Source organism: Fukomys damarensis, unplaced genomic scaffold (genome assembly GCF_012274545.1).
Source record: "Fukomys damarensis isolate Sample0158 unplaced genomic scaffold, DMR_v1.0_HiC HiC_scaffold_15, whole genome shotgun sequence".
NCBI lineage: Eukaryota > Metazoa > Chordata > Mammalia > Rodentia > Bathyergidae > Fukomys > Fukomys damarensis.
The window spans coordinates 18,675,508-18,691,794 of record NW_022900927.1 but is presented as its reverse complement, the minus strand read 5'-3'; the positions used below and the strand labels follow the sequence as shown (position 1 = coordinate 18,691,794).

Genomic DNA, 16,287 nt, shown 5'->3' with positions numbered 1-16,287 from the left:
TTTTTTTTTTTTTTTGTACCAGGGATCTAACTCAGGACCTTGTGCTTGTGAGGCAGGCAGTGGCACCACTGAGCTAAATCCCCAGCCCTATAACTTTTTTATTTTAAAGATTACCAAGTCCAATCAGTACTACCAAAGAAAATCATTTGGTTTTAGTTATAGACTTATAGTTATAAGCTGACCAATCAGCCCAGTTGCACACCAATGGACTCTCAGAAGGTGTTAAGATTGAGTTACCCCTTTAAATTTTAAGAAAAGGAAATCAAACAATCAAAGGAAAACAAACCCAAACTAAGTACCCTTTTACAACAATTTCTCCAAAGAAAAAGTTGAGACTATAGTCTTTTTGCTCGTCTCACATTGCACACTACTGTAAATGATCCACACTACCTCTAAATGGTTTAAAGTCCCCAAAGCAGAGATTGAGGTCTCTGATGTGCAACTCAGCAAGACTTATCCAGTTGGGGTCCATGAAGTTGAAGGATAGACAGGAACACAATTCAGAACACAGAGCATGTTTGTGCACTGTCCTGATAGAGTCACCAAAGGCATGAGACTGGACAGGATCTTTGATTGAGACAACAGAAATGAGACTGTCAAGAATTCCAAACACATACACAGACAGGATTTGGTTGAAGCTTTAGCTAAAGGGAGTCAACATCAATTGAGAAAAGGACCAATTGCTCATAGGACAAAAAGAGCAGCAAGTTTTTATTGGTTTGCTATAAATTTCCACTGACCAGGGACAAAGTTCCCAAAGATGTTTCTTGTTGCGGCCAACAAGTGGTTGACTTACCCTAAATGTTGTTGAATTTTTGTGTAGTTGGCAACATCACGCTGTGCAAAAATATCCAGCCTTCTGGGTCTGGGCTCTATAGGACAAAAAGACTAGGTACTTGGGTTACCATGGCTGCTGAAAGAACACAAGGGCAGGGAACAGAAGAAAGAGAGAGAGAGAGAGAGAGAGAGAGGGAGGGAGGGAGAGAAACCCATACCAGTACCAGTTCCAATGGGAAATCATCATGTCTATATACCTAACTGATTGAAATCTGACATAAAGGTTAAGGCAGCAAAGCAGATAGACCTAACATGATGACAGAGATACAATGCCTTTTTAACAATTCCAGGCACCCATCAGACATCTGCAGGCCCCAGTGAAGAGTCGAGGTTTTCACAAAAGCAGCCTTCAGACCCCTGAGAAGTAACCTAGGCAACTGTTCTCATAACCCATACCTCAGAGTTGTTATCTATTCCACAGCTAGTGGGAAACTAATAATGCATGTCACGGTTAATCTCTCATCCCTGGGATATAATACTTGATACTGACAAATTAAAGGAAAAGAAGTTTATTTGGGTTCGTGTTTATAGTCCAGGGTTGGCTGGCTCCAAGGCAGGACAGCATGGCAAAGGGAATAGCAGAGGGGAAGCTGCTCACATCATGGCATCCAGGAAGCAGAGAGAGAAGGCAGGATACAGGGAGGGAGATGCACCCTTCCAAGTCACACCTGCTGTGACCTGCCTCTTCCGACCCTCTTCCTAACCGTGAATCACCTACCATTTCCTCCACCATCCAATCACCTTCCAGAAGCCCACCTCTGAGCACATGAGGCTTTGGGGGGACCTCTAGATACGAACTGTAACAATGCATTACCCAGCTATGTGGCCTCCAAAATCAGTAATCTTTAAGTCAACGAAGGTCAGGTCAAGCTGAAGGTTTATGTTTTTCCTCAGTGGCAATTCCCTTAATTTGTGCAAACATTCTGCTTCTGTGGTTTTTATCAGTCTCATGAGAAGTCTGGCGAAAAGAGCACAAATGTGGAGAAACAACCTGTCATGGTACAAAGGGTAATAGGTTGCTGTGCCCAGTGTTTTATTTTGTTGCTTCAGCCTTTGTCCCACCGTGGTGGTTTCTAACTGTCTCATGAAGACCCTCTAGGCTCCACAACAAACTCCTTCAGCTCCCTGCCACCTTCTCTCCTCCTGCTCCCTAACCTTTGAGTCTTGGCCTTTCCCCTCCTGTTTCACAGCCCAAGGAACCTGTCCAGAGTGACTTTGCAAACTCTCCCTCTGTCAGACCCTCTGGTCCTGAGTCCCTAAGTCCTTCCTCCTCACCCCTACTGTCCCCTCCTGCTAACAGCCCCACCCATAAAAGCTCTCTTCATCTAAGGTTATCTCTCACCCTACTTCAGGCTCTTGCCAATCATCTTGCAGCAGTAGATGATACAGGCCAAGTAGCAAGGCCTATAATCAAGTTCCACAGAGAGCCAGCTGCCTCTTCTCTGAAGCTCTCCTGCTGGCTTCTGAGAAAGATAAGCCATCTGGCCAACAGATGCCTCTTACTAAGCTTGACACAAGGCCAGCCACAGTAGTGACAGTTCCCGAGTAATGGCCCCTTGGAACCTGCCCTGCTCTGCTCATTCATTGGGCTGCTGGTGTCACCCCCTCCACATTTTTCACATGGGTACATTAGCTAAGGTTCCAAAAGTGAAGGGCTTTGACTACACACTCTTGGTGACAAAACCAGAACAAGAGCCTAAGCCTCCAGACTTGGCTTTTCCTACCACTCTGCTTTATCTCCTCTACTCAGAGGCTAGGAGTGCTGCTATGTATGCTATTGTGCTACACTGTACTCCAGACTTTAATTTTAATTGTTTCATTTAATGCTCATGTGGTAGCTCTCTTCAAAAATGGCTGGGCCTCGGATTTAGCTCAGTGGTTCCACCACCTGCCTTGCAAGTGCAAGGTCCTAAGTTCAATCCCCAGTACCAAGAAAGAAAGAAAGAAAGAAAGAAAGTGAGCCAGAAATGCCTTGCCTTGCAAGTGCAAGGTCCTAAGTTCAATCCCCAGTACCAAGAAAGAAAGAAAGAAAGAAAGTGAGCCAGAAATGCCCCCCCAGCAATTCCTCCCCTCTGTGCATCTGCTGCTCTTCATAGCAAAGAAAGAGCCATTTCCCCTCCTCCTGGACCTGAGCTGGCCCTGGGGTTGCTCTGACAAGCTGACTAGAATGTAGGTGAAGGGCCATTCCAGAACTTCTGTGCTCAGCACATGAGGGAGAACAGGGGCTGCCAGCCATCACTGCAGCTGAGCTCTCAACTACTGGCCAGCATCAAATGCATGCTGTCTGAGTGAAGCCATTTTGGCCCTCCCATCCATCCTAGAACCCCAGCCAATAAGAAACAGAAAGAAAAAAAAAACACTCATAAATCCACACAATCTTGAAAATTTTATTATCTTAAGCCATTATATTTGGGGGTAGTTTGTTACATCACCATAGCTAAGTGGAGAAGTTGGTACCTGGTAGAGGGGTGCTGCTGTAACAAAACCTAAAGCTGTGACATTAGTTTGTGACCAGGCATCAAGTTGAACCTGAACGTCCTCAGGAAGGCAATTAGTGAAGGCTGTATAGACAATGAGGAAAGCACCATTAGACACAGGAGAAAAGGTGTAAGGACTGCTCCTCGTGTCTACAGCTCCCCTGTAGAGTGTTTTTTTGTTTGTTTTTGTTTGTTTGTGGCACTGTGAATTGAACCCAGGGTCTTTCATATGTCACACAAGTGCTTACTACTGGACAGTCTCCCTAGACACAGCCTCTTTATTCTTTAGAGTTTTTGCTCTTTATATTAGCTTTCTCTGTTCATCTTCTCTTTAGACACTGACAAACACATGCTGGACAAGAGCCCCAGGACAACTAAGATCCCAGCTAGTGGCCAGAGTCCAATCTAACCCTGTGACTGAGGGCACTTTCAGCCACCTTCCAGCCATCTTCACACCCCAAACATGCAAAGGAGAGGAACTACCTAGAGGGTCCCCAGAATCATGAGAGGTGATCAATGCTGTTCCAAGCGTCTCCTTCTGGAGTGATTTGTTGTGCAGGATGGGGTTTCAGGGAAGTTAGTTCTAGGCTCTTCGCATTCCAAACAAAGAATCAGGCAGAATACTCAAAAGGAATAACAAAAATAAGATTTTTTAAAAACAAAAAATGCAAAGGTACACATACCAGTTTGATGAGCTTGGAGCTCCAGTAGAGGCAGATGTTGGGTCTTTTGAAGTCCTGGGATTATGAAAGTACCTGGAGCTAAAGACTGGCAGGAATCATGGTCCGACAGGGAGCCTGACTTGGTCTACTCAATAGGAGGAGGAGTTTTTGATCATACAAAGTTTTTACGGGAATTGTCACAGCACTTAAAGCCCAGGGAGGGGGGACAAAACTGCAATGCAAATGAGGTTGGATGCAGGCCAGAGATATGTACTTTTGGTTTTGCACGTGCTTGGAGATCTTGAGGACATCTAGCTACATCTAGAGACATCACAGTAAGGGGCAGTGAGTGCTGCCAGCATCTAATGGCTAGAAGGTAGCAATACCAGAATATGCACAGGGCAGCTCCAGAAGGGTTACCCAGCCCACATAGCCCATAGTGCTGCCACTCAGACTTCCTGGTTAAAGAAACCTAGAGTCCACAAGAGTGCCTGCCCAAAAATTGGCCATCATTTTCCACAAGGGCTAGGTGTCTCCAGGCCAGTTGCAGAGCATTTGGGCAGGCATTCTCACCTACTAAAAACACCTGGGGCATGGCCAGGTCCCAAGGAGCCCTCTGGCAGGGGCACCTGTCACAGCAGGACCAGGGCATTTTGCAGACTCTGAGGAGGCAGGTTTGATTTGCTGCAGTGAGTTTATTGGGAACACAGAGTGAGACAAAGATGGACATGCAGGCAGCTGAGTCATTGGCTTTTTAGAAGCTTCTGCAGGCAGCCCTGGAACGAAGGTGCTCTCCCTCCCTGGGAGAGATCCCTCCCACAGTTAGAGGAAACCAGCAACAGTGACGGCTCCCCTTCTCTGTTCCCAGGCAGAAGCACATGGGCAGACCTCCCGAAGTGCTGACTGGCAGATGTTGGGGCCTGCCCTGTGCCTTCAAGTTCAGGGGAAAGGGTCAGGCAGGACCAATGAATCCAGCAAAACAACAGGCGGCAGGAGAAAAGGATGACTCCTCAGAAGAACAAACTGACTACTAGAAAAGGTCACAGAAAGAGACCCAGGTAGGCCCCTGCCTATGCTTGGCACCCAGAGACAAGCGGGCAAGAAGGGCTTGCAGGTATGCGCATCGGGGAGCGGGTTGCGGGAGACAGGTGGCAGAGGTGTGTTTGGGTGGCTCAGGTCCTGGCTGCATGGAAGGTGGTAGTGGGGGACCATTGCTTTCAGCAGCTGCAGCCTCCTAGCACTTCTTACAGCCACTGCTGCAGGCGCTGACACCGGCACAGGGGGCACAGGCGTTGGGCGCGCCTACCACCACGTTTCCGCTGGGTGCGCTGCAGACTCTGGTGTTGACAGCGGGAGAAGTACTGGAAGCACAGAGATCGCCACAGGCGATGCCACCTCGGGAGCTGCTGACGCCTGAATGGGGAAAGAACACGGAGCAGCCATCAGGCACTGCCATGGCCTGGCAGTCCTGTAGCAAGCACAAGTGCCCCTCCCCAAAGGCCCTCAGGCCACCCCCACTGAACAAGGGGGCAGCTGGGACTACTTACACACACTGACGGAGCCAACGCCTTCACACAGCCTGTGGGAGAGGAAAGGGGACAGTCAGTGCCATGGGAAAGCCACGGGAACCAGCAATCAGGTGCAAGGTAAGATCTGTGCCCTTCCTTTGGGACACTTGCCAAGAGGGAGACATAAGAAACAGCTAAGCCAGGAACAAAGCACTGCAGGGGAGACAATCTGAAGACACCATCTGAGAACACCCTGCTCTCTGCTGCACCCGGAGTCTTAACTGCCCTGGGTCTGGGTTTCCTCACTAGGAAAATCTGCTCCAATATTCACATCACTCAGTGACCAAGTACCCTCAAGAACTGTCAGCTGCTAACAGCTTCTGTGTTGGTCCCGGTTGAATTACAAGAGTGTTTGAGGGGAGCAGAAGGAACCTCCTAAATCTGCCCTGATCACTGTCACTGGAATGTAGGCCTAGGGGAGGGTAGAAGTTTTTGTCTGTTCTCCCCGCTCCCTAAAAGCTGACGCATTAATAACTGATGGATGAATGAATGGGATTTGAGAGCCCATGTGAAGAAGGCTCAGAGAGTACTACAACAACTCTCTCATTTCATGGGTGGAGAAACTGAGACCCAGAGAGGAAATGACCAATCACAGCAGCGGGACTAGAATTCAGGCCCCCCGACTCCATGCAGCCTGCGTTTCCTCCAACACAACAGTGTCTCCCAAGGGAAGCAAGCAGAGCTGTCCCGACACACAGTGAGTGGCAAAGGGTTGGCCAAACAGGCCTCAGATAAAGGAAGACTCTGCAGCCACCATCAAATAAACCATCTCTTATCCAGGTTTCCTAGGTAACTACACCAAAGCTTCCGCCTTTAATCGAAGAGCTTTCTGTGGCAGGTAGGTGGGCCACATGATTTCCAGTGCTATCTCCACGGTCTCTCCACCTCGATTATTACTACATAAGGGAGGTTTCTCCTTATGAAACCTCCCAAGCCCCATCACCCACTGCCTCTGAGTTTTCCTACACAACTCCATGAGTTTGTTGGGGGTCTTACCATGTCATCACTTAGACCTCCAGCTACCAAGCCCGTGTTCCCTATCTCCCAAATATACAGGATGCTCCTTTGGTATCCTACCATCTGCCACCTCTCCCAAGGCCTAGGGCTTGGATGACAGGAGAAGAACAGCTCCAGGCAGGACAAACTGACCAACTAGGTGAAACAAGCCCAGATCAAACAATGAGCTCTCATTCTGGAGAGTTATCTGCAATGTGCTTGTCAAATAGCTGCCCTCCAGCCATCAGAAGGCTGAACGACCAGTGTCTTCTCCCCCATCTCTGAAGCAAACAAATAAGTAAAACCCCTGAGTACAGGCACACCTGCTTCAAGACACAGGCCTCTGCACTCTGTCTACTCCAGTCCCACTGCTGCAATGGACCCACTCTGAGATACCCATTGTAATTACAACAGATGAGTGGGAGTGGATGGAATCTCCTATCTGAGGAAGAGATTATGAGATACATCTGGATTCCAGAGCTGGGGATAGGGCTGGGCCAGAGCCCCTTGAGGAAGACAGCTGGAATCCCGAGGGGCACACAGAACCAGGGCTGGGAGACAGAATGCACCAAGCAAGGAAGGTGGCCTCAGGATTGAAGTAGGTTTTCAGAACAGAAATCACAAGGTGAGTCACATGTAGAGCAGGTGCCAACTCCACATCAGGGGCTGGGTAAGCATGAGAAATTCAGATGGGGATAGATCATACTCAAAGGACTTACACAAATTTCCTGTACAGTTGCAGGATGGTGAGGAATGGAAACAGACGTTGGTGGTCTCAGAAGTAGGAGAGACAGGCACTCTGAAAACCCAGGCAGAGCTGGTAGAGTTTCAAAACACCAAAAAAAAACCTACAAAACCCACCTCTGCTCCTCGCCCTCCAGCAGGCGCCTGTAGGTGGCGATCTCGATGTCCAGGCCCAGCTTGGAGTTCATGACCTCCTGGTACTCCTTGAGCAGGCAGGCCATGTCCTGCTTGGCCTTCTGCAGGGCCTCCTCCAGCCCTGCCAGCTTGCAGCGGGCATCGTTGAGGGCCGCCTCTCCCTGCTGCTCTGACTGGGTCACCGCGGTCTCCAGCTTGGTGTTCTGCGGGCCCAGGAGAGAACAAAGTGGTTTCAAATGCTCCATGGATTTCCTGGTTCATTACCTGGATGTGTGCAGTCTCAGCCACCCAATTAGAAACAGCCCCCAAATAAGGCTCTGCCCTGGGTGACCATCACCGGGGACTATAGGCAGACAGACAGGATGGATAATGAATGGTGCGGTTCAGACAGGGCACACGCTGGCTGTGTGGCATGGGTGGGCCCCAGCCGCTCTGATGTGGGCACAGCTGAGCATACCTGGCACTTGGCGTTCTCAATCTCGGCTGTCAGCCTCTGGATGATGCGGTTCAGCTCGTTGATCTCCTCCCTGGTGCGGCGCAGGGTCTCCCCGTGCCGGATCACTGTGGCCTTGATCTCCTCACACTGGGGGAAGCAAAGGTGCTCACTCATGAGTCTCAGGAAGATACGACCATCCACTCATTCAGGACAGCACTGAAAACTATGTAGGTCCTACAGTGCTCAGCCTATTCAAGCACTCAGGGTAGCCCTGTCCTGTCACTGCAACCAGAGACCATTGCCCTTGTACCATCCCTGGAGACCAGACCCTCCCGACAACAGAAACCTTTCCTGTTCGACACGTCACAGCCCTCCCACTGTCGTGTCTAGGAGGCCGATGTGCTGAGCCACTCACCCTGGTGCGGTACCAAGACTCAGCCTCTGCCCGGCTGCGGGTGGCAATGTCATCATACTGAGCCTTGATCTCAGCCACAACGCAGTCCATGTTCAGTTCCCGGCTGTTGTCCATCTTGACGATGACAGAGGTGTCTGAGATGTGGGACTGGAGGACGCGGATCTCCTGCAGGAGGAGGCCAAGAGGAAGGACAACCACGTTATGTGGGCTCTTCCCATCCTGCAGTGCCTGTAATTCCTTGGCTGCTTGCCCTTCAGCCCACCTCCCAGGCTTGGAGCCGAAAGCCCTGGGTGAAATCCCATAGCTTTCTGTATAAATAAGTACCCAGCAATGCCCACTTCCCAGATGCTTATTTCTGGAACTATGCAAGTGCATGTGAACCTAGGCTACTTCCTGTGTGATCCCCAGGGGACATACCAGGTGTTGGAGTCTGTGCATGTTTCCTGGACCAATCACATCAATATTGGCTACCAGAGAAAACTCTGGGCCCCAAACAAGGGCCATGTCTGTCTAGTGTTTTGGAGTCCTCTGTTGTACCCCACTGGCTCCGAAGAGGACACAGGGCGCAGCTGCCCTGGAAGGCTCACACTCTTGTCCTCACTGAACTCGTCCACTTTCTATTCCGCATTCTTCTTCCTGTTCCTTCCCTCTCCTTGCTCCTCTGGTTCCTGACTGTGGTGTTTGGGCAGGGATGGGGGACCCTATCAGAGCCCTACATGTGCCCACCATTGCTGTGAGCCCCTCACCTCCTCATACAGTCTCCTCAGGAAGTCGATCTCCTGCGTCAGGGCCTCTGCGTTGGCCTCCAGGTCTGACCTGCGCAGGTAGGCATAGTCCACGTCCTAGGAAGGTGGAGATGTTCGAGCCCAGAGAGTCTGGCTGACAGTGTTACAAACTCCTCTCTGTTCTTACCCAGACCGTGCAAGGTGGTGGGGGAGGTCTGTAGCATCCCTGTATTAAGCCATCTCTTTCTTCTCATCTTCCCCTTGCCCAGAATGCCCCCGGCACCGCCTCCCTGTCAGAACAAGCCCTGGGGCCCTTCACAACAGCTCACCCACCTGTCAGTCCTCTCATCTCTGCCTCTGACCCTGTCCTGCTTGCACGCAGCCTTCCCAGGTCACTCCCAGTTCCGCCACCTGACCCTGCCACCCCTACCAGTCCTCCAAGAGGCTGCCTGGCCACTCTTGCTTCTCCCTCATTCTCTCCGAGACCCAGGAGGTGGCTCCTTGTTTCCTACTCAGACTTCTGGAATGCTGAGTAGACCACAGTGTCCCTCGGACAATCTGCAGCTCCGTGGTTTCTTGGGACCCCAGCCATAGATCACAGCCTCTGAAGCGGAGGTCGGTACAGCCACTCCCCTGCCTAGGGCAGGTGTCAGTGAGTATACAAGGTCCAAGCCCTGGATGGATCATTCAATGCCCTGCCTGTCTGGGAATTTCCCATTCTGATATGGAAATGTCACTGCAGCCCACACCGAAGTTGAGTGCCCTGGTCTCCCCAAGATAAGCCTGTCCTGAGACCCTTGTGTCTCTGCTTCCCATTCCCATGCTACTTGCCTTCTTCAGAGCCACAAACTCATTCTCAGCTGTGGCTCTCAGAGAAACTTCTTCCTCATACCTAGGCAGAAGAAAAGGGGGGTCAAGGAAAGGCAGGGCTTCCCAGTATCCTCCCACTTCACACCAGTGAGGAGGTAGTGGACGAACCCCACACACAGCTAGGCCCAGCAGTCCTGCTTAGTCCTTTCTGCTCTGTGTCTGGGGTTCTTGCTCCTGACTTTGAGTTGGGAATGTAAAGGGCTAAGCTGGACTTTCCATCCCCTTGCCTAGGGATGCTCTAAAGTCATCTGTGGAGGCCCATAAATATGCACCCTGCAACTCTGTAAGCCTGCTGCTATTGACCCACTATTCTCTTTGGACTCTCTTAGAGTCAGTGCCCTAGGCAACCCAAGCATCCCCCGTGCCTCAACACCTCATCCAGCCATACTCACTTCTTCTTGAAGCCCTCCAGCACCTCCTGCGCATGGTTGAGCTCTGCAGCCAACCTCCCACTGTCAGCCTCCACACACTCGGCCTCCCGCCTCAGCGTCTGGATGTAGCCCTCGAACAGAGGCTCCAGGTTGCTCTGGCAGCACTCGCGGTTCTGGTAGAACTGCAGCTTGGTCTCCAGCAGCTTGTTCTGCTGCTCCAGGAAGCGCACCTGCACAGAGGGGTGGCAAGGACAGGTCACAGGGTGCCTGCTGCCCCAAGGTCACTCTGGGAGTGATTGTGGGAGGTGGGCACCAGCTCAACAGGCATGAAGCAGGGTGGGTTGTGGGCTCCAGGCAACTTCTGCTGGTGCTGCTCTCAGATGAGCTGAGTTACCCACACGGGGCAGGGGCAGGTGGCACATGTCAAGTGGTGATCGTCAGGGGCCATCAGAGCTCAGCCCCCCTCTCTGAAGCCAGTGGGGCAGGAGCCCCTCAGGCTGTACAGCCAGACTCAGATCACAGAATGGGGTTTGGGGTAGAGGAGGTCACAGGCCATCTGGGGACAGCTCACTTCCCCTGGCCTCTCTCCCACTTCCCCTGGTGGTCAAGGACCCCTACCCTTCACAGGCAACACAGCCCTCCTCCCGGGGCTGCCCGGCCTCCCTGGTTCTAGCAGCAGCAGCAGCAGCAGCAAGCAAGCACATTGCTAGGGGACTTCCTGCAGTCTAGCCTGTGTCCAGCCCAGCCTGGCTGCACCTTTCCCCACAAGCTCAGCTTTTCTCAACTGTCTGTGGTATATTTCGGGGTCTGTAGTGTGTGTGTGTGTGTGTGTGTGTGTGTGTGTGTGTGTGTGTGTGTGCTCATGCGCGCACTCACGCAAGCATGCCTCTCTTCTCAGAGTGTGGTCTTGGTGAGGCAGAGGTCTTTCTGAATCCGATTCCCTTCTCAGGGCCCAGCCCTGGCGGTGCACAGGAGCAAGGGTTCAGGAAGGGTGCGATCCAGGACACCCACCTTGTCGATGAAGGCAGCGAACTTGCTGTTGAGGCACTTGATCTGCTCCTTCTCCTCGTGCTTCACGCACTGCGCGTTGGGGTCGATGTCCAGGTTGAGGGGGGTGAGGAGGCTCTCGTTGACCGACACGCTGGTGATGCAGGGCGGGCTGGGGCCGCAGATGCCGCCTGAGCGGTAGCCGAAGCTGCGTCCACAGGAGCCGCTGCGGAAGGCCCCGCAGACGCTGCGGCTGCCAAAGCCTCCTGTGAGGCCGCGGTAGCAGGAGATGCCTCGGTAGGGGGCGGCGGTGATGCAGCAGCGGCCTGGCCTGGGCCCGCAGGAAGCTGAGGCGCAGCTGAAGGCGCGGCCACCACAGTAAGATCCACAAGTCATGATGCTTTCAGTGGGGACAGGAGACTCTGACTTGGAGACGTCCAAATGGAGGGTACAGTGGACGTGGGTTCAGCTGATTCCTTTGCCCACATCTGTAGGCCTTTTATATACATGGGAGCCACGTGATCAGGAGCAATTAGAAACCTTTATGGGCTTGGGTTTTTTAGCTGCTGTCTTCCTTTCTAAATGTGTTTAATTGGTGTCCAGCTGAGGCCAGATGTTTATGGTCCTTTGCCTTAAACGGCACAATTTTCTTCTTCAAAGGGCCAGCTCACCTCCCCCGCACCCAGCTCACCTCCTAATACACAGAACCTAAGGGGCTGGGAGACACTGTAGGCTGTGATTCAGGTTGGAATGAAGAGAGGAGGTCTGCCCCTTTGGGGGAGGTCGGTGCCGCTGTCCCTGGTGCTGAATGGGCCACTGGGCGATCAGACGATGTGGAGCTTGGGCCGCTTAGGTTTCTTTGGTCCAGATGGTCTCTTTCTACAACTCGGTCACCCACACCAACCCACCAAACCAGCACCTTCACACCTGTTCCCAACTATGAACATACCCTCATCCCTTCCATCCCTCCTCCCCCCACCCTGCTCTCCTCACAGACCACTCTTCCCACAATCACACAGGTGCTTGCTCACAGATGCCCATCTGCACCTCATCCACCCTTGCCCTCACCCAGATCAGGCCACCTTGGCCAGCCTGTTCCGAGAAGAGGCAGTCTTCCCCCTTGGGATCCTCCACCAGGCTGGGGAAGACAGTGCACAATGGCTCTCTGGGCCAAGGAAAGCCCAACAATTACATCCAGCAAGGCCCCAACAAGGTTCAAATGTCTGCCTTTCACCTCAGGCTGCTGTGTTTCCTCCAAGGCATGGAGTGGGCACCACAGTTATAAATCTATATAGTGTTTTCCTCAGAGTATGAAATCTAACAGAGCAGTATCCTGAGTCCTCCCAAGGCCTGGATAGGGAACAAGATGCTGACCTCTGAGCTCTGGTAACCTGGTGGTGATAGGATGCTTCCCTCTTATGGAAAATGGGTTTTGGTTTTGCCTCCCACTTCTGCCTGGGAGATTCACAGAGGTGTACACATGATGAGTAAACTCCAGAGCACAGTGGAGGTGGCCTTATCATAATCTGCAAGGGGCAGTTAGCCCCAGGAGGTCTCTTCAGAGTTCATATCATAGCCCATGAATGGGAGTGGCCAGAACTTAATTTTCATAAAATATAGTACAATGAAATCAAATATAATAGAATAGAAAATATTAAAGTATATCATATTGTTTTGCATACATAATTATTATTACATGGCCTTGTATGTAAGGATATGTACACTCAAGCACTGTAAAATTCTTTTTTTTTTTTCCTGAGACAGGGCCTTGCTATGTCACTCAGTACATAGCCTAGGCAGGCCTCGAACAAAACTCATGCTGATACTCCTGCTTCAGTCTCCCAAACACTGCTATGACAGGTGTGTGCCACCACACCCAGCCTAAAATTCCTTCTTAATTGCAATGATAATTTAAAAATGGAAAATGGAAACAAAGTCTTTGTAAATAGGGAAGGATGAAGGGGCTGAAGGGAGGGCAGGAGTATGGGGAAAAAATAAGAACTAAGACATATCATGTAAAGGTACAAGATCCCAATGATCAATGTAACTGCACTGTTTGCTTTAAATGTACCAATAAACTTAACAAGAAAAACTAAAACTAAAAATGGAAATAGATAGCATATCATTGGAGAATACAGACCCAGATCTCAAACTGCCTAGTTACAAATTCAAGTTCTGCCACTCTCTAACTGAATAACTTGAGGCAATTACTTAACCTCTCTGTACCTCATTCATGATTTACAAAGTGGAGACAATAATTTACCCAACCTCATAAAACTGTTATAAGGACTAAAAGAATGAGTTCATGTAAAGCACTTGGAACTGAGCCTGTCACACTCTAAGTGTTTAATCATATTTGTTTTTGTTGTAGCTGCTGTGGCTATATTGGCAGGATTGATGGGATATATCCACCCATGTTTCTAAACCACTTATGTTCAATTACTATTAATAGTACCTACCTAAAGGACTAGATGGGGAATTAAATAAAACAATGCATGGGCAATGCTTAACACAGCATCTTGCAGGTAGAAAGTATTCAATAGATGTTTTCTACTGTTATTCTACCCTGTGAGCCTGCCAAGGAGAAGGAAAGACTGAAGCTTTTCACCAGATTATTCTCTCTGTCCTGGAAAAGAACCCAAATGCCCCTTCTCTAATCCTCAGTCCACCTTGACTGCCCCAAGGACAGTTCATTGAGAAACCCTTGTCTTAGGCAAAGAAAAACTGTCCCTAGTCCTTGAGCAATCACACTAGTAGAAAAGAAAAACTTTGGATAATCTGAAAAGCCAGTAACCTGTGACTCATTCATAATTTTGTATTTATTGTTTAGCCTTAACAGACTCTCAGAAAACCTTAATCATGTATCAAATAGTATCATGTTCACTCATCTTGCTTTTTGCCTGACCCTGAAGCCTCCTGATTGGTTTGTAGCCAGGAGATAGGACATCATAAGGCTGAAGGTGGAGGATGTGCCCTTATAATAGACCCGCCTACAATGGAACTCTAAAGAGAGCAAGAAAAGGCAAGCCTTCACTGTAACTGGAGAAATAGAATTTGGAGCTGAGGAAGATCTCCCTGGAGGGAGAGCAGGTAGCCCTGTTCCTAAGAGTTCCAATTTGGCTTCTCCATTTAGGGAAGCTTCATATCAAAGGAAACAACCCCTCTGGACTGGCTACCTTGTTTGTGGAGACAGACTAAACGGAAAAAGCTTCTGTTCTGGACATTGGTTTCTTCTTTCTGTCCAAGTAAACCTTGTTTCAAGGGATGCCTGGAAAGAATGAGAGCACTGGATAGTTCAACATTAAGAAGTCTTTGTTCAAAGTTGCCTTGGGTCCATCCTACTTCTGTAGAAAGTGCTGTGAGGCTCATTCCCCAGGATGCATGCATGTTCACTAAGAATAGACACATCTTCCAGGGACATTAAGGATTCTGTGGTCTACAGGCCTCAGGTGTCTGCTGAATGCTGTCATAATTTGGGAGTGGGAGAGTTGCTAAGAGGAGGAAGGAAACATGGATCAGAGCTCCCAGTGTGACAGAGAAGATGCATTCACATCCTTGAGAAAAGCCAGAAGTCTGGAGAGGGCTGCTCTTTGGATATATTGCCAGACACTGAGGAAAACAGTACCTACTGAAGTGTCCTTTCTGGGACAATGTGAAATGCAGCTGGGCTGGGGAAAAGGCAAGGAAGCCTCCCTGTGAAGGGTGAGGATGCAAACAGAACAGTGTCAGTGAAAAGTTGTGCGTGGAGATATTTTAGAGAGCAGAACAGAGTGAGACAAGGCCAGGGGGTGGACAGCAGAGGAGTCCAAGGGCCCTTGCAGGAGTGTGATAGATCATAAGACACTGACACTGGAGAAAGAGGAATTAAGCCACTTGAGGCAGAGAGCTGGGAAGCAGAGCCAGTCTCACCCCTGAGACTTGAGACTATTTGAGCCTGCAGGCTGTGAGGCAGCCTTTGGGGTCCACATCTAGAGAAAGCAAAACATCTGTTGGCTTGCGGATGTCCAAGGGGCTGTAGTCTTTGTAACCTTACAGCTCCTGCTTTCTTTCTAACCTTGCTGCTTTTCAGGGAGGGAAGGTGAGGGTTGGCAGAGTGTGGCTGGTGAGCTATTCGTGACCTCAGACCAGGTCACTAGGTGGGGTGGTTGGGCTGGTGAGTTGGGGAGAGAGGTACATCAGAGCCTTGCCTCCTCGGCCAACACAGGCTGGGACACTGGCCAGTTATCTATCAGAACTCACCAGAAGAGGGTTCCACTGGGCGAAAGGGCCAAAGGCCCGCATGGGAAGCATAGGTGGGACTGGAACCTGGCTCAGGAGCTCTACCTGGTAGGATCCATCCCGTCAACCAAGCTGAGCCCCTCTGACTCCCCCAGGTTTTGTCCCTACCCTGCGAGTGTCCATTGATAGAAATCCAGAGCTGAGGCTGCTCACTTTCTTAGGTGAACCTGCACCTTGCCCTCGGTGTTGTGCCTCTTCCCCCATCGACCTCCTCCTCAGCTTTTCCACTCCTGGAGTGTCCCCCAGACACACAGCCCCCCTTGTCTTTTTCCACTTTTCCTCCACTGTCCTCTGCTTCTATCCTCTTTCAACCATCTCTCCAGATCTCCTCTCCCTTTTGTTCTCCACCCCCCAAACAGCCTCCTCCCCTTTTTTCCAAGCAGCGCCTCAGAGTAACAGGCAATAAACTAAGTGTCTCCTTCTCCCCCTTTCCCTAGAAAGTCCCTCTCATCCACACCTCCTTTCTTCTCCAGTCCAGCCCATACACCCCACCTTCACTCTGTCCCAAGGCCTTCAGGATCCGTGCCTTCATTGGCTGGCTCACTGTGGTCAAGGTCACATTCATTCCTTCTCTAGCTCTCAGCAAGAAAGGTCACCCTTCCCTAGCTCCACCCTCCAGCACAGGCTGCTTTGGTCCCCACCCCATCCTACCACAAAGCTTTTCACAATTAGCCACCAAGCTTTGCTGGCTCCATTATTCAGCATTTAATATGCAGCTGGTACTCACTTTATTCATTCACCAAATATTTACTGAGCACCTACTGTGTGCCAAGCCCTTGGATTAAA

General features: G+C 50.5%; 2 protein-coding genes across 2 annotated transcripts in view; one reads left to right on the top strand and one right to left on the bottom strand.

Annotated features, from left to right (window-relative positions):
- LOC104865211 (keratin, type II cuticular Hb3) overlaps nucleotides 1-1,205 on the top strand; it is a 14,162-nt gene extending 12,957 nt beyond the window's left edge. The window contains exon 7 of the mRNA XM_033763898.1: nucleotides 1,128-1,205. Coding sequence (XP_033619789.1) covers nucleotides 1,128-1,205 — 78 coding nt within the window. The remainder of the gene's footprint in view (nucleotides 1-1,127) is intronic.
- A 3,514-nt stretch (nucleotides 1,206-4,719) lies between these two features.
- On the bottom strand, nucleotides 4,720-11,619 carry LOC104865188 (keratin, type II cuticular Hb6). Its single transcript, XM_010628601.2, has 9 exons — nucleotides 11,248-11,619; nucleotides 10,258-10,466; nucleotides 9,827-9,887; nucleotides 9,017-9,112; nucleotides 8,271-8,435; nucleotides 7,877-8,002; nucleotides 7,402-7,622; nucleotides 5,524-5,555; nucleotides 4,720-5,389 (listed from the first exon to the last, which is right to left on the bottom strand). The coding sequence occupies exons 1-9, from the start codon at nucleotides 11,617-11,619 to the stop codon at nucleotides 5,211-5,213; spliced, it is 1,461 nt and encodes a 486-aa protein (XP_010626903.1). The 3' UTR covers nucleotides 4,720-5,210.
- Nucleotides 11,620-16,287: the final 4,668 nt, after the last annotated feature.

What these genes read in the sequence shown, in the direction of transcription:
- LOC104865188 (XM_010628601.2), bottom strand. Translation starts at nt 11,619, where the DNA reads ATGACTTGTGGATCTTACTGTGGTGGCCGCGCCTTCAGCTGCGCCTCA. An exon ending in TTGAGAACGCCAAGTGCCAG is followed by an intron (nt 7,623 to 7,876) that starts GTATGCTCAGCT and finishes CTGGGCCCGCAG; the next exon opens with AACACCAAGCTGGAGACCGC. An exon ending in CTGGAGGGCGAGGAGCAGAG is followed by an intron (nt 5,556 to 7,401) that starts GTGGGTTTTGTA and finishes CCTCTCCCACAG; the next exon opens with GCTGTGTGAAGGCGTTGGCT.